At 37.4% G+C, this 25731-nt stretch overlaps 3 protein-coding genes across 11 annotated transcripts in view; 2 read left to right on the forward strand and 1 right to left on the reverse strand.

Annotated features, from left to right (window-relative positions):
- Positions 1 to 460: 460 nt before the first annotated feature.
- Positions 461 to 2613, reverse strand: LOC134839690 (uncharacterized). Its single transcript, XM_063855311.1, has 2 exons — positions 2569 to 2613; positions 461 to 1144 (listed from the first exon to the last, which is right to left on the reverse strand). The coding sequence occupies exons 1-2, from the start codon at positions 2611 to 2613 to the stop codon at positions 461 to 463; spliced, it is 729 nt and encodes a 242-aa protein (XP_063711381.1).
- A 5613-nt stretch (positions 2614 to 8226) lies between these two features.
- LOC134840715 (dynein axonemal heavy chain 2-like) overlaps positions 8227 to 25731 on the forward strand; it is a 446672-nt gene continuing 429167 nt past the window's right edge. For 8 of the 9 annotated variants that reach the window (XM_063856711.1, XM_063856713.1, XM_063856709.1 and 5 more), the window contains exon 1: positions 14008 to 14019. The gene's annotated coding sequence lies outside the window, so the exon portion shown is untranslated. Of the gene's footprint in view, positions 8250 to 14007; positions 14020 to 25731 lie in introns of those variants that run through there. The other variant, XM_063856710.1, reaches the window with a different exon arrangement.
- Positions 12631 to 25475, forward strand: LOC134840717 (ATP-dependent DNA/RNA helicase DHX36-like). The gene is made up of 6 exons (XM_063856720.1): positions 12631 to 13384; positions 13479 to 13787; positions 19285 to 19524; positions 19742 to 20127; positions 23804 to 24677; positions 25113 to 25475. The coding sequence occupies exons 1-6, from the start codon at positions 12730 to 12732 to the stop codon at positions 25337 to 25339; spliced, it is 2691 nt and encodes an 896-aa protein (XP_063712790.1). The 5' UTR covers positions 12631 to 12729; the 3' UTR covers positions 25340 to 25475.

The raw sequence follows: 25731 nt of genomic DNA on the forward strand, positions 1-25731 counted from the left end.
GTTTCCTAGCCTCTGAAATTCAGAATGGTGCCGGTATCAGTGCGTTTTTGGTACCAACCACATGTGACCTTTTTTGCTGAATCCACGTTGACATTTAAGTCCAAAAAGGCCAAATTACCGTTACTATCAAGTTCGTCTATGTTGAACTGCAAGTTTGGATGAAACTGATTGGCAGCCTCGAGAACTACCCCAGGATCGCCCTTGACCGTTCTAACTGTGTCGTCCACATATCTTGGAAAAACTTTTACACCATTCACAGTCCGATCTGCTTCCTGTTGTTTTTTGCAAGTCATGCAATACCATACTGTTTCAGCAATGTCTGCGTATTCGGATTCCGATATGTTACCACACCCTAAGTGGTACCAATTCAAACAAATTTCGCATTCTACCCCTTTTGTCTGATATGTCACCTGTTTCTGACATCTAGGGCACACTTCCTTGTTACCCTCACTCAGCACAGTCAATTTTGGTACTTCTTCTTTAATGCAGGTTCGTATTCTTTGAGCCACAAATTGGCCAATATTACTGCAAGGGAGGCGCCCATTGCTATACCGTCTTTTTGTACATACCACAAACCATTGCATTTACACTGTAGCTTACTCACTGCCAAATTCAGTAGTTTTTTCATAGTCTTGCGAAATGTTTCCGGAGGGTTGACTTGCTCATATAATCTCCTCAGGGCTATTTCAAGCGCTTCCTTGAGCGGGACATTAGCGTACAAACTCTTTACATCAAGGGAGATTATACTCTCGTCAGAGTCCAACTCAGTTTTCTCCAAGTTCTCCTTGGCCATTTGAGTGTTCGTTTCTATGTTTGCCCCCTCAATTTCATCAAAGTACTTTGCCAATGTTTTATTTAGTTGGTCATATGAGCTACCAGGTAAAGAAAGGACGGGACGAAGTGGTGTGCCTTGTTTGTGTACTTTTGCTAATCCATACAGCCTAGATGGCTGCACTCCCGTTGATCTCAACCTTGTATACAGTGCTTCGCTAATCTCATCCTTCTTTTTCATGGCGAGTAATTCTTTGCTTATGTCTTTTTCAATTTTCTTAATCACGCTGTCTGTCAGATTTACGCTGTCTGTCAGATTGTCAGAGGGGGTCTGTTTCACATTCTTAGCATATGTCTTTGCAGCTGCTTCAATCTCAAACAATTTTTCTCCGGGTATTCTATTTAACTTCAGTTCAGACAAAAAACTATCAATGTCAGCAAGGACATGAATTTCATTGATTTTGTCTCGTACCTGATGTTTTGGTACAAAACTTAAGACTTCCCGCACCCAAAGTGGCGAAATCACTTCATATAAAATTCTAACTGACCTTTCATCCAAATTTTTTAATGGTCGATCCGTTCTTAACGAAAGTTTTTCAAGCTTTCTCTTGTGTCGGCTTATCAGGTTATTGACACTACACCTTGCTTGCCGGTTCAGATAGAATATTACCGAAGGCCACCACTTATCATCTATACCCCTTCTCACTACCCCTTTTGCTTTTACTAGGTTACCCGATGCCTTGGCCCTATCCGCATTTGCCTGGCTTATCTCAGATCTCAAGAGTCTCAGTTGGAAGCTGTGCACCGCTTGATCCGAAAAAACATCGTTTTCAGGCACGCGAAACCGTAAAAAATCTGGTATAATGTCGTTATCGAGACATTTTCTCAGAAATTTAACTCTCAGGAAACTGCTATTAAATTTATTAAAATGTTTTAAATAATCTAATACAAGTTTCCAAGTGAGTTTTCTTTTTAGGACCAATCTAAGGAGTGGTGGTGAAAGCAAAATTGCGGTCATCTGTTCTTTGCGATGGTTTCCTAGTCGTCCCTGCAATGGTTTCCTGGTCTGGGCCCGTATCCTTGAGAAAATGCCCGGCAGGTGGTCTCGATGGGACAGCACCTCCCGTAGTGACTTCAACTCCCATTCACTTGACTGTTGCAGTTGAAGATATTCTCTGAGGACCGCACGATTCTGTCTCTTTCTTCTTGAGATAAGGCTACCAGTTGTTTTTATAGCGATTATCTCTGTCTTCCGCAGATCCTCAAAAGTATCTGGTGTGCCCGTTCTCCTGCAGTAGACAATGCCACTAATTTTTCTTCGCTTCGATTGTAAATACGCCAGTAATTACAATCGAATATATTATATTTTCTCGTGTCGAGTTGCGTTTTCTTTTTGAAGAAACGTAACCCGTATCGATTTTAATTGAAAAGCACTTAAACACTTGTCATCTTCTTTTATCATTATCACTTCCATATCCAAAAAATTCCAAGGATTTTGACTGGAATACGTGATGAAGGGACTCCTGACTGTAACCTCGGTTACTATGATGCTCTTGACCTTCTGATTAAAGAATAAAAGAAGAGAGTTAAGAGTTAACCCAATTTTTTTTTCGGCTATGTTGAGTCAGGCTATGTTGCATTTTTTTTCGGCTATGTTGTTGTGATTAACTTATTAAATAGTGTCTTTTAAGATTGAATGAAATGAGGGCAGCCGTGGTGGCCCTATAATGATTATCCTTGGCGCGAAATCTCTCTTCAGAGCACTTAATTCTCAAGAATATCGAAAGTTTGACTCACCTCTAACTGGACCAGAGTTGGCTGATTCTTTGAAGACTGTCTCATCTCGTATTCGATTAATCATATACTGCCAAAGGCTGAAACCTCAAACATCTATCGAGGTTCAAAAAACGCTGGACTCCCTGTGGTAGACGTGGTAAAGGATATTGCTTCACGAAAAGGTGACATCAGTGAAAAGTTACAGCAGCTATACAAACGATTGCATCAACCCTCAGCATTAGAATTAAAAACTTTCTACGTTGTCCTGCGTTACGATGGATACGAAAAAAAATCTGCAAGAAGAAAACACGACTTTCTGCACGTCGAAGGAGAAACTTCAAGCTAAAGAAACTTGCCGATCAAGAATTGTTTCCTATTCCTGAAAATTTTCGTATTTATTTGAACCCGGGACAAGCGCGAAAAGTCCGAAAGAAATTGAAGCAATCGAAGCAAAAACCGACCAACTTACGACGAATATTCAAAACTCAAAGACTCAAATCTGTAATAATAGTTTGTTGAAAAAACTCTAGTGACCACTCTTTTCAGTGAGTTAAGGATTTTGTAATACAATTCTAAAAAGGATTTTCTTGCAGTAATAATATTTTGTGGCTTAAACTCTGGTGACCGCTTTTGTCAGCGAGTTACAGATTTTGAGTTACAGGATATCTAACGAGTTTGTGGTAAAAAAAATCTAGTGACCGCTCTTGTCAGAGAGTTACGGATTTTTCCAAAGTAAGTGTTTAGCCATGTCTCATAAAACAAGTCTAAAATCTGCAACAGATGCAGCAAAAGAGGGCCAAAAGTTCTGTAAAACCCGTAAGTTTGAAAATCTGCCGATGAGGTTAATTTTCACTGCTTCAGTTGTGAAGTCAATTTTCATTTGACAAAAGGCTGTACGGCACTAAATGATGCAGCGCTCCTAGGCGTAAAAGAGCCGGGAATGAATGCACTTCTTCTGTGCAATGACTGTGTGGCGCGAAAACAGCGAGATCGGATCATAGAATCAGCTGCAAAAATTCAACAACCCAAAGATGATAAACAACTGAAATCTCTTCAAACAGAGGTAACAGAAAATAAAAAAGCAAAATCCGAGTTAAAAGAATCCTTCGTAAAGCAACCAATTCCAAAACAAACTCATATAGGAGCAGAACATTCAACGCCAAAGAAAACCGTGAAAGCCGAAACCCCCGAAGGCATGTGAGTAAGAGGTGTGCCTGAAAGCACTAGAAAACTTGCCCGTGAGCGAAATGAGCATGAAATGAAAGAGGTATCCGATTTGATGACGTTTTTATCAATCGAATGTGAGATCACTGAAATAAAACGTATCGGACCCTATCTCTTGATAGGGTCCGATACGTTTTATTTCAGTGATCTCACATTCGATTGATAAAAACGTCATTAAATCGGATATCTCTTTCATTCATGCTCATTTCATTGAAGAGTAAGGACAATAATTTTCAGAGTTGCAAATAAATTCCACGGACGACTGATTCTCCTGTCCATCAGCAATCTTAAGGAGTACGACAAATTAGTATTTGTAAGTAAAGAACTCAACGCTGAAGAAGCAAAACAAGAATGTCTGATACTTAAGAAACGCCGAGAAATGATTAAAGCTGGAATATTACGGAAGGAACTCAAAATTCGCGACCTGAAATTGTATAAGAAAGACGGAAAGACGAGGAATCGTCGTCATGACTTGCCGCAAACCTTCTTGAAAACAGTACCCACCTACTTTTGTACAATGTAAGGAGTCTTGTAGACTTTGTTAAGCGCATGGACTTTTCAAATGTCATAACAAATTGCAATCACTACAAAATTATCTGCTTGACGGAAACCTGGCTAGTACCAGAAGTATCCGATAATGCTCTCTTTCTCAATAATTTCGTCATACATCGAAATGATCGTAATACGGTTAATGGCCAAACAAAGCATGGTGGGGTGCTTATTGCAGTACACAATAGTATTCAACACCGGCGATTAATTTTTGTCACAAAATTCACTGATACAGTACTTGTTCAGCTTGAATTTAATGACTGCAGATGTCTCTTATGCTGTATCTACAGTGCCCCTAAAAACAGTCCATACAGGCATTCGCCCAGTCTTCTACTGCAGCTTATTGAATGCTTAGACGAACTGAGTAGTAATCACATCACCAACCTTACAATGCTTGTGGGGAACATCAATTTTGATAACATAAACTGGCATCATATGGAGTCCTCAAATTTGGACCAAGCACTGGTACTAGAGGATTTGTTTGAACACAATTATCAGCAATTGGTCACAGGTGCTAAAAAGCATATTGATGTCATTCTAGTCAACAATACAGATTCAATACTAAACGTAAGTGTAGACAATTACGTTAAAAAACCATTTAAATCCGATCATCAGCCATTCCAGCTCAAACTAAGTTTAAATGATTGGTTCAAAGTGACGAAAACCTTGCCTGAAAAAGAAGATTTTAGCATATTTTCGTTCGAAAAAGCGAATTGCAATGAAATCAGATTAAACATCGTGCAAAATCCTTTCTTGCCTTACTGCTTCAGCAATGTCGATGTTGTAGTTGATTTATTGTATGATTGGCTACATGAGATATTGGAAAAACATATACCCAAAAAGACAAAACACCAAATGAGTTTACCTCCTTGGGTCAGCAATGAAACATCAAATGCAATAAAAAGGAGGAATACAATGAGAAAATGGATGAATTAGAAACCGTCCCCGAATAACTACCTAAAGCTGGCAACACTTGAAACAAGAATAAGTGACTTTTTGAACGAAGATCAAAAAGAATTTGAACACTCAGTTTTCGAAAATGGAACATTTTCACAAATACAAAAGTATTTTAAGAGCATTCAAAAATCATCTCAACTTCCCTCAGAAATGTACTTAAATGATCAGATCGCTGTCACCGATTAAGAAAAAGTCCAACTCTTTAATGAGTTCTTTCAATCAGTCTTTACTAATTCGGATTATCAAAGAACCTCCGATAACTCCAAATCTTTAAAAGTAGAAAAACTCCACTTTACAAGAGAGAAAGAGCAAACTACACTTGGGAACTTGTGTATTGGGAAAGCAAAAGGTCCTGACGGTCTAGGAAATCTACCTCTTAAAAGTTTAGCTAAATACTTGGCTCCTTCACTGACACTCGTCTTCAACATAATTGGTAATAAACATGTCTACCCTTCCTTATGGAAATTGAGTATCCTTATATCAATATTTAACGACGGAGACAAACAAGACATTTCAAATTATTGTCTCATTGCGCTCTTGGCGTGCCTCTCAAAAGTTCTTGAAAGAATACTTTTCGAAAAACTATACGTAGCCATTGGACTTAATGTCTGCAAAGAACGAAATGGATTCACCAAATGTAAATCCACAAAGACTCAAATGATCTTATATCTCAGTGAAATATTTGACCACTTCGAATCTCCAACACTGACTGCTGTATACCTCGACTTCAAAAAGGCGTTCGACAAGGTCAATCATGAAAAAGTAAAAGAAAAATTGCATAAAAAATGGCATCACTGGAGGAGCTTTGGAGCTGCTTGAAAGCTACCTGAAAGGTCAAAAACACTGAGCAAAATTTGGAAACTCGACCTCTTCAGAACTCGAAGTCAAAAGTGGAGTTCCGCAAGGCTCAGTACTGGGTCCTCTGTTCTTCATAATCTTTATAAATGATCTCCCAGACTGTACCATGTCAAGTTGTTTCGGATACGCGGATGATTATATAGTTATTGCTACCAACACGATCACTCTACAAATTTACGCGACCAGAATATGGAAATGGTTGGGCCCTTGCTGATAATTAAACATCAGCAAATGTAAAACGCTAATTTTAAAAGGAAGCGGATGTGTTTCAATGAATGGAAAGACACTTGAACAAACACAGAAGGAAAAAGATTTGGGATTAATTGTATCGAACGACTTGACATGGACTGCAAACGCCGAAAGATGATGTGAGAAAGCAACCAAAGTATTTTTTACTAAAAAACGAAACATCGCTAATGGTGCAAGTTGGATTGCAAAAAAGAATATTTACCGGAGCTACATTGTCCCAATCATTTGATACGGTGTAATTATTTGGAAACCAAATAAATCAGAATTGAGAATGATGGAAAACCTTCAGGAAAATGCTTCGAAGTGGATAGATTAGACTATAGATTAGACCAATAGATTAGACAATAAAGATAGATTAAAACGGTTTTCGATTCTTCCACTTCTCTTGTATCACGAAATGCCCGTTCTTTTGCATTTTTCGACATAGTGAAAGGCAGGTAAAATATTGAGTTGGAATCTTTTGTTCAAGTACAATACAAATCAGAACAAAACACGAGAGCACAGAAATTGAAGTTCTATAAAACACGAATTCTGTTGAAGAAGAAACAAGAAATTGACTTTTGGACAAGAGGTCCATTCTTAGCAAACACAGTTGCACAAAAGATAGGGATTAATCTTGACGAATTGGAAAATCCAAAAATAAAATCGCAAAAGTTTACAAAAACTATTTTGTCAATAAATATAATCTCGAAGATATATGCTCCTGGAGACTTGACATGTAATTGTCAGACCTTCAGAAATCAACACAAACTCATATGAACTTTGGAAAACTGGAACTCGGGAATATCTCCCCTGGGTGCTACCCTAAATTCTGTTTGATTATAATTATTATACTAGCCATACAGGATGGATCAAGCTGAATACTGATGATTAAAACATAACCTCGCCAAACCGGAATTAACGTCTCCGGGTTTTAACTGTAACTGTTTTCTAGACCATAATTTAGGGTTATTCATACAAATTACACGAGTGGGTGAATTTTTGATGGTAGCCTGAAAACGGTAAGTTTCCCTTGTTTGATGTCCCTGAACCACAAATTGATTTTCTAGGAGCGTAACGACGTTTATATGATCGGTTCTTAATGTCCTGGCTTTGAACCAATGGCTTTAGGCATTAATTTTCCCCTCCTCGTGACACGGTTTAAGCGAATTTTACAACGTAGTAGTAGTAGTAGTAGGGTAGGATTTAGGATTTCTCCATGGGTTTTGAACCCTCGTTTATAAGTTCGTAATTTTTCCCGGTGGGTTGCAGTTTCCACACCAGCAAAGAATTCTCAACATACACAAGTTGTTTTCTGCAAAATTTCTGTTGAAGAATTTCCAATACGTATTTGTTAGAGATATTTTCAGGCTTTCATAATCTTGATTTTCGAAGTCCACAATTTGGCTAAAATAGTTGTATAGCGTATTAGAACGTACATAAAAATTTTCATTTGACTTTTTCAGTCTTGCTGCTTGAACAGCAATCTCACTACGTGTTGCTTGTCTCGTTCGTGATTCGTTTTTATGAATAATTGTATTCAAATCAACGTCTTACAGATGCGAGCGGCTTTTTAATTGTGCGACTCTGTCCACTAGGATTCTAAGACAAGATGCATCTTGAAGTGGAACTTTCTGTTTTTTACAAACTATTTTGGGATGCAAAATGTGTTTCACGAGTTCTCTAAACTAGGAAAATTGTTTTGCTAGAAAAAGAACTGTTTCCTCGTTGACCCTCAGGAAATAGAATGTTTATTGCGAAACGTGAAGTACGGAAATAATAGGAGAAAGGCTGCCTAAAGAAAGAGAAAGACACTAATTTTTGAATACACGATGGATCATGCTAGTTTTCTCTAAAACTGAAATTGTTGTGATAAACTTATTAAATAGTTTCCGGTTTGATATGTCTCAAGCAAAAGCTACTAGTTGTGGACCATGCAACAAAACAGTGAAGGACAACGACTCAACTGCTATAGGATGTGAAAAGTGCAGCGCGTGGTTCCATGGGCAATGTGTTGGATTGTCTCCTGATGATGTAGCTACAATGGGCAAAATTCGAGCATGCTTCTGGCTGTGCTCTGGCTGCCTTGAGGGGAACATCTTCACATCCCAAGCTAAGTTTGAACTGATTATTCAAAGACAAGAAAGCTTAATCGAAATTACAAAAAGCATTAAAGAAACTGTTGAAAATGTTGATCCAACCAAGACAACATCATCGAATGTACCGGTTAATAGTCGTATTAATAACAGTCACCGGGCCAACACATGTGAAAACGAGATAATCATCGACGGGGTCTGCGAAGACAACGGACAGTTTACATCCAATATAGAGGCCGAAGAAGCCAAAGTGGCCGAAATTTTTGATCATATAGGCGAAGAAAATCTCAGTATCTGCCAAATGTATAGACTTGGTAAAGCTAATCCCCAACAACGAAGACCGCGTCCTTTACTTGTTCGTCTGTCATCCGAATGGAATGCTAGAAAATGCCTGGCAAAATCTTACAAACTGAAGAATTTCAAAGAAAAGATTTTCATATCGAAGTCCCTGAACCAAGAAGAACAGATTCTGAAACGTAAAATCTTCAAGAAACGGTACGACATGATTAACAATGAAAAAGTTCCACGCGATGAGCTAAAAATTCGTGGTCTGACCCTCGAACGAAATGGTATCAAGATCAATCTTGACTGACTACAATCAAAGTTATGCCTTATCAACGCACAAAGTCTCTTGAGCATAAATCAGCGTCTGAAGTTAATCAATTTTCTTTCTTTACATTCTCCTGATATCGTGTTCATTACTGAAACATGGCTTAAACCAGAAGTTACTGATCCCGAAATTTTTCCTATGAATTCTCCCTATTCGGTTATTGCTCGAAAAGACCGCACTTCTGGAGAACACGGAGGTGTTCTCATTGCTACAAAAAGGAGTTTTGCTCTAAATTATTCAACTCTATCATACGATGCAGATTACTGCATCGGACTTTCAATATATTCGGGTGCAGTTAATCATATTTTCCTCCTTATTTACAACCCCCCGCTTCGTCGCAGTTTCGGATACCTGCCAAAATGCTTACTGATTCAATACGTTATTTTAACTCCAAATTGATTAATGGTTCTAGTTCGTACACAATCTTAGGTGACCTAAATCTGCCGGATATCTGTTGGGCATCTTCTGATGGTGGCTGTGATTACTCGAAACTGTTCCTAGAGGTTATTGAGGATCATAGCTTAATGCCCCTTATATATGAACCCACACATCGCTCAGGCAACACTCTTGATATCATTTTAACTTCGCACACAGAATTGTTCACTGCATTTGTAAATGAAGTGCTTTACTCAGACCATTTTCCTTTATTTGCTTTTTTTACCATTCCTGAAGCAGCGCCTACTGTGAGTGGGAATTTTATGAAAACCTCTCTATCTAAATCATCTTTTTCTCATTCGATCTTCAATACTAACATCAGCCCTTGCTTTACCAAACTCATTGTGGAACAAAACTCATGTTATTCCATATCCACCACTAATGATTATGTAGATAGCTGGTACGCTCAGATCAATCATGCAATTCTTTCATCATGCGCTCAGAAAACTAAAAGACGCCAGCAACTTCCCTATTATTATTCGTCGCATACAGTTCATTTACTGAATAAGCATCATTCCATATCTAAACGGACAGCCAACACAAATCATTTAGCTTCGATCCAACAAGACCTTAACAATTCAATCGAATTGGATAAAACTTGTCTCCTTGAATCTTTAAGACCAAATTCTACCCGTGATTGCTTTAAATACCTTCGATCTTTTACCAGAAGGAAACTACCAAACCAAATGCACTGGATGAATAGAAAAGCATCCACTTCTATTGAAATAGCCATTCTTTTGAACGATTACTTCTGTTCAGTGTTTCTAGAAAAGCATGAAATTCAAATCTTACAACCCGAAAAACCCACCATTTTTCTATCCGATCTCCATGTCAACCTTAAAAAGGTCGAGAAAGCTCTCAAATTTGCTAAAACTTCTTGTATTACCAACGACCGCCTCCCAACCTTTATTCTTAACTACTGCAGTGAATTAATATCTCCTCTAGTCGTGCAGCTCTTTGTCAAGGTTTTGGAAACTAAAACGTGGCCAGAACTTTGGAAATGTGCGTTTATTACGCCAGTTCTTAAATCTAGTAATCCCGAAAATGTTGAAAATTATCGCCCGATTAGCATATTGCCTCAATTATCGATTGTTCTGGAGAGAATGATCTTCGATTTCATTTATCCTAAAATTCGGGCTAAAGTTACACCTGCTCAACATGGTTTTATGACCAAGCGATCGACTGTTACTCAGCTTCTTGAATACCTAGATCAGATTTATAACGACGTCGAGGCAAAAAGCGAATGTCTTTCTGTGTACTTCGATTTTCGCAAGGCTTTTGATCAAGTTCCTCATCATATACTTATTTTGAAACTTGGTAATTTAGGCTTTGACGTTAGCTTTCTTGAACTTTTTGCTTCCTATCTCACAAACCGCACGCAAAATGTCTTAATTAACAATGAAGCATCTCCAAAAGGCCATGTAACAAGTGGTGTTCCGCAAGGAAGTGTACTCGGCCCTTTACTATTTATACTCTTCATTAATGACATGCCAGCTGTCTTGAAAACCTCTAAATGTTTTCTGTTTGCTGATGACAGCAAACTCTATTCAAAATATGACCTTTCCTTAGTTCAAATAGACATTGATCTATTTATCAATTGGACGCTTGAAAACGAAATGACATTTAATTCTGATAAATGCAAAGTTATTTGTTTTAACTCAACTTCCCCCAAATCTACACTTTGCCTTAATGATTACCCAATTCCGTCAGTTTCATCTATCAAAGATCTCGGAGTAACGATATCTAGTGATTTAAAGTGGGACATCCACATTAAAACCAAACTGGTTGCAGTTAACAAAGCTTTCCATTTCTTGAAACGTTCAATCCCTTATGGAGTATCCATGAGAACCAAATTCAAATATTACCAGCTATGTATTGTGAGTATTTTATTATACGGTAGTCAGGTCTGGTTTCCATCTTTAACATATCGCCGCAAACTAGAACTATTTAACAGAAAATGTTTGAAATGGGTAACGGGAGTCAACGACTATACAGAACAACTTAGAAAAACGAATTCCTTGCCAATTTCCTTCACTATAGCTTTACATGATATGTGTTTTCTTAATCGAGTCCTGACTGATCAGTTTGATTTCAACCTTTACAGATACATAAATTTTACCTTTGCAGCCAAAGACCTTCGCAATAGCTCACGCCCTAAGCTTTCAACAACCCAGAATTGTCGACTCTTCTTCACAGAGCAATTTTTCTTCTATCGCGTCTGTCGGTATGCCAACATGATTTCAGCAAACAACATAGCCGACATTTTCTCATCGCCTGAAATTTTCAAAGCAAAATTGAAAATCTATCTGAAAAATAGAATTGATATGTTCAACTTAAACAACTCTTGTTCAATGCTACTTTGTTGCCATTGCATAAATTGCCGTTCGTGATGTCTTGTGTACATAATCATACCATTTCTTTTGTTTGATGCCTTTATATTTTAAAGGGAATAAATTCTTTTAGTAGTAGTAGTAGTAGTGAAAAGTTCGATATCATTGTTGCGACTATCGAAATGTATTCGGGTGTGTACGGGAATTTTGTATTCAAGCTTTTCAGTAGTGATTCGAACGAACAACATGAAAAAGTTCCCAATTTTTTTCTAGTGTTGAGAAAAACCGGTTTTGAATTTTTTTATTTTTCATCTAATTTCGAGCGAATAAAGCAAGCGATCAGGCATACAACAGCTTAATTATAAGAAATTTAAGCCCTTAAAATTTAAATATAAGCAAGTAAAATTAGTTAGTTGTATTTTACTGATAAAATTCTGACTTATTTATTTAGAGTTTTGTAGCTCCTTTTTGGGAACCAAAAAGTTCAAAAGATAGGAGTTTCTGCAAAAAAAATTGAAAAAAAAGATTGTTTTGTTTATCTTGTCAATTTTCTATAAAAAAAAATTGCGTCATATTGGCCTTTATTACTATGAATTGGAATTTTTACTATGAATGTCAAATATGCCTAAAATATAGTTTTACATCCGACTTTGTTTATCACCCCGCGCAGAAAAAACTAATCTGAAAAAAAAAAGACTTTGCTTGTAGTTTTTCATAGACTATGGTTGGAATATTCTGTGCTACTTGCACAGTAACCGGCTATCCTTGTTTCATTGTGTTATTGCATTCCAGGAATATATGCTCGAGCGTATGAATTTAATTTAAACTTGGCTGCTGCAGGGATAATAACACTGCGATTGCTTTCTCAGCATTTCGGCTTATATCAAGAAGAAACATGCCTCCGCCTCATGGTAATTTACGCGGGCGTGACATCGGAATGTTTTACGCCAATAGATCTAAGCATACAAGAAAAAAGAAAGAAAATGAAAACAGAGCCCATGTTCTGATGAGTCATAATCAGAGAGCAAAAATTGATGTAACTCTTTCTGAAGTGCAAGCTCTGAGATCAGATAAATCGAATGCTTCAACTAGTTTGGGAGCTGGTAGTAGCCGTTCATCAGCATCATCTTTTGAAGTCGAGAGGTTACCGTTCGAAAATCGAGTAAATGATGAACAAATAAACGAAGCCCTCAAATTAGAGCTATTAGCGAAGCAAGAAAGTGATATAAAATATCAGAAAATGCTAGAGTCTCGCCAGAATCTCCCTGCTTTCAAAATGAGAAATGATATTCTTAAAGCAATTGACGAAAATCAAGTTTGCGTGATCTCTGGTGAAACGGGATGTGGTAAGACTACCCAAGTTCCACAGCTTGTTCTGGACTATAAAATTCGTAAAGGAACAGGCAGCCAGTGTCGTATCATATGTACTCAGCCTAGAAGAATAAGTGCAATCAGCATAGCTCAACGTGTTGCGGAAGAGCGCAGTGAGCCACTCGGAAGAAGTACGGGCTACTCGATCAGGGTTGAGCACAAACTTCCACGAGACGAAGGTGAGGTAATTTTATGTTTATGGAATACATATTGCAGTTAAAACGAGTAAATGGTGAAGAAAAACACCGTTAGTAGTTGTAGTATAAATTTTAGGTTCAATTGTCTATTGTACTACTGGAATGCTGCTTCGGTGGATCCATTTTGACCCTGACTTGGTCCGGGCCTCTCATATAGTTTTGGATGAAGTTCACGAAAGATCGGCACACTCTGATGTGCTTCTGGTTCTTCTGAAACGACTTCTTGCAACCAATAGACGTCCAGATTTGAAGATACTTCTGATGAGTGCCACTCTGAATGCGGAGGAAATCAGTAGCTATTTCGGCGACTGCTGTACCTTGAACATCCCTGGATTCACATTTCCAGTAACTGAATTCTTCCTAGAAGATGTCCTGCAATTGAGCGGTAAGCTAAAGTTTTTATTCCGACCACTGAAAGTGGATAGGAACTTTGTCTTTGTGTGTCTTAGTTTTTTCCATGCAAAGTCAGGTACCTTAAAGAATAATCGAAATTGGTCGATTGATATATCAATTTGAAGTCGCGATTCGAACAAAAAAATTTCCAAAAAGTTTTCTGGTCGAGAAAAGCCGGTTTGAAGTTTCTGATTTAGCCTAATTGTTGTGAGAAACTTATTAAATAGTTTCAGATTTGGACTGTACACTGAGATAACTCTTACACCTTACTGGGAGCTGTCATGATGTTGAACATTATCAAAGAAAATATCAACCAACTGTCGAATGATATTGATCCATCTTTGAAATCAATTCTGCAAGATCTTTTATCCCATGTTGAAACTCAAAGCGGCACCATTGCAAACATGAAAAATGAACTAATTTTTCTGAAGAAAAAGTAAATGATCTGGAGCGCTGAAACTCAAAAAATTGTATCATTATAAACAATTTACCTCTGCGACATGGCTCTGATTATGTAAAAGATGCAATCGCATTCTTTCGTGAAGCAATTGACATCTATGTGCCTCGTGATTCCATGGTAGCGTGTCACCCTCTAGGCCCAATTCGCGACATCAAAACCCCCCAGCCATTATTGTGAAATTTGTCTATTTTGATGTGAAAGACCGTATCTGGGCAAGGAAGCTTTTTTTACGACAGTATCTCAATCAGATCAATAAAAAACCTGTATACCTTTTTGAGAGACTGACAAAGAGAGATTCGGATTTACTCGACTTTATGAAAGGCCTTAATTTGAAAACAACAACAAACAATTGCGCACCGCAAGTCTTTATCAAGAACGGGAAGGTGTTCACTCATAATGTTGCAGACTCGGTTCATGCGGAAACGTTGGTTGCTTCTGGAAAAGCGCAAATTTTGGCAAAGAAGAGAAAATCAATTTTTCAATTAGGAAATCAAGATGCAACGATGAGGCTAAATGTCAACACAAATCCTTGATTATGTTAAAAAGCTCAGAAATGAACCTGAAAAAATTGTGCAGTATGTTGATAACTTAGCAAAACAATCTCCTCAAACTGAGCTTCATTCTAATGTTAGCAATACTTCAAGTGTGTTTACTGTAGAAGACAGTGGTTAAGTATTTAAGACAAGACAGCCTCAGTAGGGACTTTTATTCAATCTCATTTTTATTTTATTTCATTTTATGTCCCCATCGTCATTTACCCAAGTTCTTGAGGCTGTTTCATTACTAAATGTTAACGTGCGATCACTTAAATCTAATTTTGAAGCCTTTAAAGTAAGTCTTGAGCAACTTGCAATAGCCCCAGCTGTTATCGCTGTCACTGAAACTTGGCTGAACCCTAATGATTCAGCCGAGTTGTTCAATTTGCAAAGATACAAGTTTTTCTCGAGCCCTCGGCTGAGCACAGGACGTGGAGTAGGTTTATATATACGAACAGAGCTTAATACAAGTCAGTTAGTGGAGGTGTCTGCAGGAGAAATTTTAAAAATAGAGGTTGTAGTAGGTGATAAAACGGCAACGACTGTAACTGTTTTATATCGTCAACCGTCAATGAGGGTCGAGGATATTGTCCACAAACTAGAAAAGGTCTTAACCGAAGCCAAGTCGAAAAAGAGCAATGTGATTATGGGAGATTTCAATATTGATATGATGAAAAAACACAAAGCAAGAGATGATCTTACTGAAATGTTCAGTTCTTTCGGTTATCATTTGTTGTCACCTCTGTTACCGACACGAGTAACTTCAAAAACAAACTCTTGTATCGATCATATTTGGGGAAGTATTGGAATTAACAATAGTTGCATACACCGCTGGGGTCCAGCCGATCATTTCATGATTGAAGTTTCTATCTCTATGCCAAAATTGGTTAGTAGATATAAAGAAACATTTAGCTTTAGAAATATGAAAGTTTTTGAAAATGATGATACATGGTTAATGTTTGCTTTCCTCTTACAGTCCAAATTGAAGGAATTTGATGGTACCTTATCCGATTTGGATAAATCTGCTGAAAATTTCTCGGAAATAATTCTCAGTTGCATTGATAGGTTTGCTCCCTCTCAAACTTGTTATGTGCCGAAAAATAAGTCCTGGGTGACAAATGAAGTGAAAAAAGTAGCAAATAAAAAAGCATTCGCATACAGGACATATATACAAAACCCTACAGAAGATAACAAGATCAAATATAACTCATTACGAAACAAATCTAATGCCCTGAATCGGAAATAATTCAGAAGTTTCTGGAGATCTAAGCTAAATACAACAGACTCTCATAAGTATCACAAAGCGGTTGCAGCATATCTTGGAAAACATAAAAATGTAACGTTGCCAGATGATATAAATGAAAAAAAAGCTCAAGATATGAACAATGTTTTTGTAAATATTGGTCCAAATCGAAGTGATAAAATTGGAGTTGCAGATCCTATTTCATTAGAAAATGTTGATTATTCAATATTCTTTCCGAATATAAAGGAAACAGAAATAGAACAAATAATAACAGAATTACCAAATAAACTCAGCTCGGGTTGTGATTGCATCAATACAGCAATAGTCAAATTATGTAAACCAATAATCACGCCATGGTGGCTCACGAACTTTTTCAATACCTGCTACGCAAATGGGTGCTATCCGAAATACTTAAAAATTGCCAAAGTTTTTCCGATTCATAAAGGTGGATTGCAAGACGAATATGGAAATTATCGACCCATATCTTTGTTATCAACGCTGTCAAAATCTTTGAGAAGACAATGCATTTCAGATTAACTAGTTATTTGGAAAATTGCAAGTTGCTCAGTACAAATCAATATGGCTTCCGTAGTAAATTAAGCACAGTTAAAGCGCTTCTAGATCTAACAGAAGAGGTTTGTAACCTGAGAGATCAGAAGAATAAAGACGTTATGTTAGTTTTATTAGATCTGAAAAAAGCTTTTGACACTGTCAATCATGCGATCTTAATTGATAAATTAGAGCGGTATGGAGTAAGAGGAAAGTCTCTGGAAGTTCTAAGAAGTTACTTTTCTAATAGGAAACAGTATTTTGTCCTAAATCAATTTAAAATCGAATTGAAAGATATTTTGTGCGGGGTGCCACAGGGTTCAGTCTTAGGACCGTTGCTCTTTTTGATCTATATCAATGACCTTCCCAGAATTGTAAGAAATTGCCGACTTACTTTGTTTGCTCACGATACATCTGTTATTAAAAACAAAAACGCTTCCCTTGATGACTTTCAAGAGGATCTAAATCGAATAGATAATTGGATGAAGTTTAATAAACTTACCTTAGAAGGATCGAAGTCTAAGCTACTAATTTTTTCGAAATCCAAAGCTGATGCTATATATTTCGCAGACACTTGTTTACAGCCCGTTGCTAGCTGCAAATACCTATGCATGGAATTGGATAATAAACTATCCTTCAAAGATCATATTGAGATTATAGGAAAAAAATTAACCCGCTTCTGCGGAGTTGCATACTGGCTTCGTAATGTGATGACCATTTCACAAATGGTCATGTACTACAAAACTTAGGTACAACCTTGTGTTCAATATGGAGTTCTTGTTTATGGAGTAGTTTGCAAAAGTGCATTAGATGTTATTCATAAACTACAAAAACGATTTTTTCGTATAACTTTTAGCAAATTGCTACTGTATACGAGTTACATGTATATGAAATTCTAAAGAAAATAGTCAATGAAGAATTGTCTCAGAAATGTGAACCTATTTTTTATTCAACGAGGTCATCGGTAAAGGGTGCTCTTTTTTACCATCAATGAAAAGTAATCTTAAATATAACTCTGTTTCCCATCGTGTTGCCAAATTAATCAATATATTAGCCAATTGGTGTGTAACTATACCTTCCTCCTTTGAAACGCATCATTCAAAAAATGGTTTCTGTCATTCAATCTTAGATTCATATATAATAGGAAGTTGCCATTTGATTGATGAATTATATCGCTAGACTTGAACTAATCCATTCTAACTTCCCGGAGTCCTCGGAGACATTTCTTAGACCTGATAACCTCTCGTCGAAGGTACCAGGCAGTGGACACTAGGAAGGGGAGTTAGAAAAAAGCGAACAACTGGATTACCAGCTCTTAAGAACTGGGATCACTTGCTCGCTGATTAAATTAAGTGTCATTATTTCGCATCCGCCCGCTGTCAGTTGTATACCCTTTTAAGTATAAGCTTGCATCATATCTCTGGTTCTCTTGTTAAAGAATAAAGATCTTAAATTTGAAAAAAGAGTGATTGCACTATTTAAGTCTTGTTTTTTTTCTTTCGCTTTAAATTTGACCTAAATTAATTATTGAACCTTTTGATCTGATGTCATATGATGTGATTCCTTTACGGGACAACCTTCAACAAGCCTCTCGTTGGCTTTCTGGTTGTCCTATCATGAGTTATTTTTGAAATTTTGCATATTGTGTTATGATAATTTGATTACTCATGATGAATATTTAAATAAATAAATAAATAATTGATTTCAAGTCCAATTTTCGAACGGGAATAAAACTGAAAAAAAGTTCGAAAAATTTTTATAAATTATTTTGTTTACCCTTGCGATAAGCAAGGGTATTGCAATTAAGTACTAGAATCTTTTCCGTAAATAACTTTGTTCATGACTCATCTGCACCTATTTCTTGGAAATCTATTTAGCAACAAATTTGCGGCATTTTCTGCATATAAGCATTTTAAATATGTCCTATTCGAAGATTGCTTTTTATGTTGGTTTTATTTTTCCCAACTCAATTTGTTATTTTTTTTTTGCATTTTTCGTTTTGTTTTTTAGGTTTGATAGGTTTCGGACTATTTTATATCAGATTAGTGGCCTCACATTGCGTCATTCGACGAGTGACAAAAGTTTTTGAGTATGTATTTTGAGGGCTAGGGGACTTAATAACTTTTTATAGGTCTTAAGTCTTCAAATTTTTTTGGCGAAACGGTTTTTGCTAAGGTATGTTCGGCTTTGTACCGCTTGGTAAATTTTCTTCCGAAGCTAATTTCACATTCTGCTGTCGTGGCATGTTTTTGTTTTGAGACTAGCCTTATTCTTGTTTTTTTTGACATTTTCGACTTTTTTTCGATTTCATTTCGACTTAGCGGCTTTCGCGTTTTGTATCGCGAGTGGTGCTTCGCCTCTGTGTACTATTTATTTTGTGGGAAAAAGGTTGTTCAAACGTACTTAAGGTACTATTACTATAGAAGGTTTAAACCTTGGTTCATATCCTTTTATCAGACCTCGAACAAAAAAACTCTGCACTTTGAAAAAGAAAGAACTTTCTTTTTTAGTTTTTTTTTGTAGTAGGAACTTTTTGTGCACTTTGCACAGAAACTGGCTATCCTTGTTATTAAGTCCATTTGTTTTATTATAATGATCCATCATGTTAAGTGTGAGGCAGTAGTTTTAGTTATCTCAAGTATTATCGGGTCTGACAGTTTCTAGTCTGACATTTCTTGAAATGTGGTATTATACATTCTAGGTTATGAACCGAACAACAATCAGAGCCAATGGCGCAGAAAACGTCCAGATCCAGGTGAGCAGGAAATTCGCGATGCCCTGAATGTGGCAGTACGGAATTTGGGATCCAAATACAACCAGGGGACAAGACATGCTCTAATGACGATGGATCAAGAGGCTTTTGACGAAGAGATGATCTGTCATCTGATATCTTTCATCTGTAGGACTCAAGGAGAGGGAGCCATTCTGGTGTTTGTTCCAGGTAATTACAGTTAATGGACTTTTCGATATGCTTCTTTTTATTTACTCGAACACGGAATGAGATTGAACACCAATTTTTTTTTCCGACTTCCTAAAGATCCAGTTATATTCAGTACCAAGCACCGAGTTAATTTCAAGATAAATCTAATCTAAAGCAATTAGAGGGTTTCAGAGATACTTGTTCTGTTTCTTGTCTTGATTTATGAATCTGGTTTCAGGCTGGGAGCAGATCAGAAAAGTTGTTGACCTTCTGGCTCAAAATGGTTTTTCTGATCATAACTTAGTACTTCCTCTGCATTCTCTAATGCCCACAGCGGAACAAGGAGCAATTTTCAACCGACCGCCGCCTGGTGTAAGAAAAGTGATCGTTTCAACTGCGATTGCAGAGACTAGTATAACTATTGACGATGTAGTGTTTGTTATCGACTGTGGAAAGACAAAAGAGGCTAACTATGATGTTAAGAAGAACGTGAAGACTTTGCAGCCCGAGTGGGTGAGTCTTGCGTCGGCTAAGCAGAGAAGAGGGAGAGCGGGAAGAGTACAGAAGGGCTATTGCTTTCACCTCTACATGCAAGCCAGGGAGAATTTCCTTCTTAAATATCAGGTCAGCTTTTCAATTGGACAGGCAGATAATTTTGACGTCTGCCGTTGTGTGTGTGTGTGTGTGTGTGTGTGTGTGTGTGTGTGTGCGTGTGTGTGTGTGTGTGTGTGTGTGCATGTTCTTCCGCTAAGACTTCTAGGTTTGGCGTCGTGTTGCTTGTGCGTGATGTGGTTGCATGTGGTTTGCTGATATCAATGCTGACATGCTCAATTTTATGAAAATTCAATGTTAACTACTGGGTGGGTACAAGTTACTACAGTAATTTCAGTGAGACTGGTGTCTGCTCAAGGATTGTCGGCCTTTTTTCCGCTTCGTAACTTTGTCCAGTTGCTGATTTGAATTTCAAATGCCATGTTTAAAACAACAGGTTTTATTAAAATGTATGGGATTTGGTTGTTTTATATTTATATTTACGCTTTTGAAAATTTTATAACTTCGCATAAATTTTAGTTTCGTTTTTCGTACAAACTCTCCGACCAATGTTTAAAAAGGTGTTTCCCCTAGAAAATACGCTTACAACCTTGAGTGCCTGCACAGTCCCGTGGTCTCTTTTTGCATTACCAATTTGTCTAATACTTCGAAAAAGTCTGTAGGGGAAATATTTGACCGATCTTTTTGATTTTTTTTCGTTTTCTCAAAATTTAACCCACTAAATCTAAGATTTTGGTGTTTCAATGAATAGAGGGGATTTGGAAAGCTTCCCTCCATTAGCGTCTACTCCCAAACTTTTTTAAACATAAAATTATGGCCCTCGGAATAGTGAAACTTTTGATATTTTTGACCGTTTTTTAAGTTTTCTTGATCTTTCTCGAAAATAACCTCCCAAACCAGATGTTGTGGGTTCAATGGATATAACGGGTAGTGAGAAGCAAAAACCTGTGGTTCTCGGAAATGTCAACTATCTGATTTGTTAACATTTTTTTCTGGACTCTTCTCGATAACTAGCCTGTCAAATTTGAAATCATAGGTCATATCATAATCGACACAACAGGTTGTTGGAAGCTTACTTCCCCCAGTTTGTTTTGAAAAAATCATGGCCTTCAAACAAGTTCTGAAACTGTGACCGTTTTTTGGAAGTTTTGTGACTTTACTCGAACATTACCGTGCCAATTCTCAGGTTAAATGTTCAATCGAGGAACCCGATTTTGGGAATCGTCTCTACTTTACCGGCCACGATCTGCTTTTCGCAGAAAAAGTAACGGATTTAGGAAAGTCAAGTTTTTGAACTTAGTCCGTTTTTTAGAAATTTTTTGAATTTTCTTAAAAACCAAGCTATCATGTCTGAGATTAAAAATTGAATAGAAATAAGCAGCTGCGCGCATTTTTTCCTGCAGAAGCGGTTATATTTTTTTTTGTAAAAGAAATGTTATGACTTTGGGAATATTCCAAAAACTCAAATATTTTCTTTTTTCTCACTAATTTTAGCAGAGGAACAACAAAGGTTTTGGGCAAAGTCCAGTGTTTGAAATTACGCGCTTCGTCCCGCATCAGTATAACAAATTCAAAAATAATCAAAGACGTGCTTCCAGCTCAAGCTTTGTCCTAGGTGTCCTTCGAGTTATACGAAAATTTTGGTTCACTTAGTTTTTTCTCAACATTTTTCATTTTTTTTCAACGTATGTTTTTTCATGTTTGTGTTGTATCGCAAGTGGTGCGAAGCTCCGCTTTGCCTCTGTGTTATAGTGGACTTGTCTCCTTCTACGACAGCCTGTTTTTTTTAGCTTTTATCTCCGATGAAGTTGAGGTTATTCTGTTGGGTTAGTCGGTGTGGGCTACTTGAACTTTGTTTTGACACTGTCTTCCTTTGATTGGTTCTCTTGGTGTAATGTGCTGCTGTGAGGCCGGCATCCTCTGTCAAGCTGTTTGATGCTTTAAAGGGTTCAACTTTCCCGCATTTACCGTGCTATCTGAGCTGGAGGAGTTCAACCTCACAAAGGGGATCAGTGGAGTGACTGACCATGTCGAGGTATGTCGGTCTTGACTGGACTATTACTCAAGTATTGCAGATCATGTGGGACTTGGGTGCAGATACCACAGATATCTTACCGATACCGAGTACACATATGGGAGCTGAGCAAATAAACACCTAGCATCACGATCGAACCTTTTCTGTCTATTTTCATGGTCGGTGCGTTATGTAAGTAGCTGCCTACGAGGAACTGGTTAGAGAGTATTTCGAGAGGGCTCTGACGCTGGTAGGACTTGTCTTTTGTTCTGGTCTTTTATGCTGTCTTTCGCACAGAATGGTGATAATTTGTAGGTCTTTTTTGTTAGTGATACAATCCATTGGGTTCTAGCATATTTTTTGGGCACACTGCTCATCAATTGAGCCCTTGAGCAGTTATGCTACTAATGTGAGCTCCGAAGTTAAGCATGGTGATAACTCCCAATATATATTTTTTTAGAAGTGAAATTCAACAGACCATATTAGAAATATGGCCATTTTTTTGCTAACAATTTTACTGCATTGATCTTTTTACCCTAAATGCATAGCTCTTTTGTGTAGTTATTACTGCATTGATTGATAGATAAGAGTGTGTTATCTATGAGCCACGGTTGTAGCTCATCCATCCATGTGTCCAGGGGTGGATCTAGGATTTTTTCGTGGAGGGGGCGAATTTTCAAAAAAATTTGACGACCTTTTTTTTAGCTCGACCAAATGGATTTTTCAATCTCTCCCAAAGCAAGGAAAAACAACAGGCCAAAAAAGGCGTTATTAGGCTTTTTTGAAAATTTTGACCCCCCTCAAAATTAGGATATATTGGCGCTAAAGGTCGGCAGGAGATCGAATCCCTGAGGGGGGGGGGGCGTCCCCCCACCACCTAAATCCACCCCTGCATGTTCAAAATGTTTAACTGAGACGTTTTTGTGCAAATTGCGTCAGCCTTTGTCATCAGCATAAGTGATTTTGTTTAGTTCGTTGCTCCGTTCTGGCATTTAACTCATATACAAGTGAATAGAGCCCCCTTTTTGAAGTGGAATAATTCTACCGGTCTTCCCGTCATGTGGTTTTTTGGCCAGTTGTTTAGTGAGTTGTGAACATGTGTACAAATTTGCCTACCGAAACAAAAAAAATACAGGTGTGCAATCAGGTCTGGGGTCAAGGCCTTGTTCTTTTTATTGTCTTTGCTTATAATTTTTTAAGTTAGTTAAATTGTTCCTTATTGTAAGCATAACAGTTTGTTGTTTTTGCCTGGTTTAACCCATGGGGGTGTATATTGTTAGTTGAAGTGAATGGCGCACAATTTGGCATCGTAGATGGTTGAGCCGTTTTTAAAGAGCATGGTTTCTTCTAAGCCCTGGGTGGATTGTGCCCTGATAGTGAGTTTATGTTTGAGAATAGTCCGCTTAATTGTACAGTGGTGGCATTTATCCAGGAAAACATTATCTAGAACGTCTATTGTCCTGTATAATTTGTTGATTTTCTTATTGATTTTGGTTATATTGGGATGGTCAGGGTGTTCTTGTTGTTCCGACTTTCAAAAAAAAAAACAGAATATTTATGCTCGGTGTGGTTTTTTTGTATTTAGTCAATTTTCGGCGATCATAATAATAGTTTTTATTAAAAAGTTTGCATGCCCGATTGAAGATATCAACTCCATTGAAGGTAATGTTAATATATTTGTATAATTTGTCATATTGTTTAAATGACGCGTTCCTTTGATGTAGTTTGTTTCAGATTCCAGAACTTCTGAGAATGTCACTGGAAAGCATAATTCTAGAACTGATCAAGATCGACGTGGGAAACATTCCTCAATTCTTTTCCGACTGCCTCAGCCAGCCGACGAAAGAGTGCGTTGATCAGTCAATCAGAGAACTGCAGCAGATGAATGCGATCACCTTTGACATAAAACTGACACCACTAGGCCACCATCTCGCAATGTTGCCAGTCGAGCCAAGAATTGGGAAGTTCATTCTGTACGGAAGTATTTTCTCGTGTCTCGATCCTGTTCTAACAATCGCAGCTTGCTTTTCTCATAAAGATCCATTTGTGGTGCCATTGGACAAAGAACGTCAAGTGAAGCAAGCCAAACAGTCTTTTTCAGCCGAGTTGAGCGACCCGTTGGTCTATGCAAACGCTCTGTATAATTATGAAAAAATGCTAAGAGATGGTCGAGGCCGACAATTGGATGCATTTTGTTGGGATAGTTTTCTGTCGAAATCAACCCTGAAGTTTATACTCGACATGAAGAAACAATTCGCCGAATATTTGCAAAAAGAGGGCTTTATTCACGGAACAGACTATAGAAATCAGAAGTACAATAAGTATTCGCAATGCGACATGGTTTTAAAAGCAATGGTTGTTGCTGGATTTTACCCGAGTATCATCAAAGTGGATAATTTTGGGAAAAGATCTCGGTTCAGACCTCTTTTTTCGAATTACGGAAAAGTTGACATTCACATGAAGTCTGTAGCTGCTGATATTCCGAGAGTTTCCTACAACTACATGGTCAACTACATGCGAGTCAAAAGTCTAGGTGGGGTTAATTTGTACGATGTCTCTCCTGCACATCCTTATGCATTGATGTTGTTCGGATCTGATGTCAAGAAAAGTAAGTAATTGTGTGATGAACATTTTCGGCACGCAGGTTTTTCTGACTTTTCTACTAGATGCTTGCATTGCTTCGTACTTATAATTATTTCGTAGAAAGAAAGTTTTCCAAAAATTGAGTAACTGAAAAGTATCGCTTTTCCAACTTTCGATGACATTGTTTATAAGTGTCAATGAACGCAGTGAAGACACTTATATAGGTCGACTTAATTTTTTTCGTTTTTTTTCAGGAAAATTTACCGATTGATCCAGTTCTCTCTAATTGGGCTATTTCCACGAGTAAAATGTTGATCATAGAATATTTTTGTGATTTACTGAGCTTCAACGTGATTTATTTTTTCTTCGAATTTCGAAGAATAAGTCATTTTTTTGTTCAATTTGATCGACACTTTTCTTGAGTTGATCATCTGTTGGCTATGTTTTGTTTCTTGTTTAGGCCATGACGATAACGGAGCACCATTGATAGTGATTGACAAAGACATATCCTTCAGATGCGACCCACAACTGGCAGACACTATAATTGGACTGAGTCAGGAGCTGAGCAATTTATTAGAGGCAAAAATTGCAAGAAGGTCACAGAACCAGTCAATAGATCTGCAGCAGCTGCAAGAGACGTTAACAAAAGCAGTTGTAGATTTAATTATGGGTGACCAAGATATCTGAAAAGAAAGTTAAGCAAAAACTGCAACAACAGAAACCACGGATGAATATAAATCAAATTTGTATGCTAAATTAAGTTTCTAGCTAATGTTTCTCAAAATGTACAAAATTTTTCTTTGAATTGAAAATGTCTTTAGTCTTTTTCGTTCAACTGCGTCTCCATAGCAATTTAACAAACAATACGCAAAAATGGAAACGAGTCTCAAACTTGGAAACGTATTCTTGTGCTCAACTCCACATATCCCTGAAAGAAGTGAATTCATAGTTTGCACAATTATCATAGCGATATAACAAAAAAAATTCTGCGTTCCAGAAAGTCTGTTGTTACACTACCAATCAGCGTAGTGTATTATTACGAACCTTCTTTTAACCTAACCTGCAAATTCATTAAACGT

Source organism: Symsagittifera roscoffensis, chromosome 2 (genome assembly GCF_963678635.1).
Source record: "Symsagittifera roscoffensis chromosome 2, txSymRosc1.1, whole genome shotgun sequence".
Taxonomy (NCBI): Eukaryota; Metazoa; Xenacoelomorpha; order Acoela; family Convolutidae; genus Symsagittifera; species Symsagittifera roscoffensis.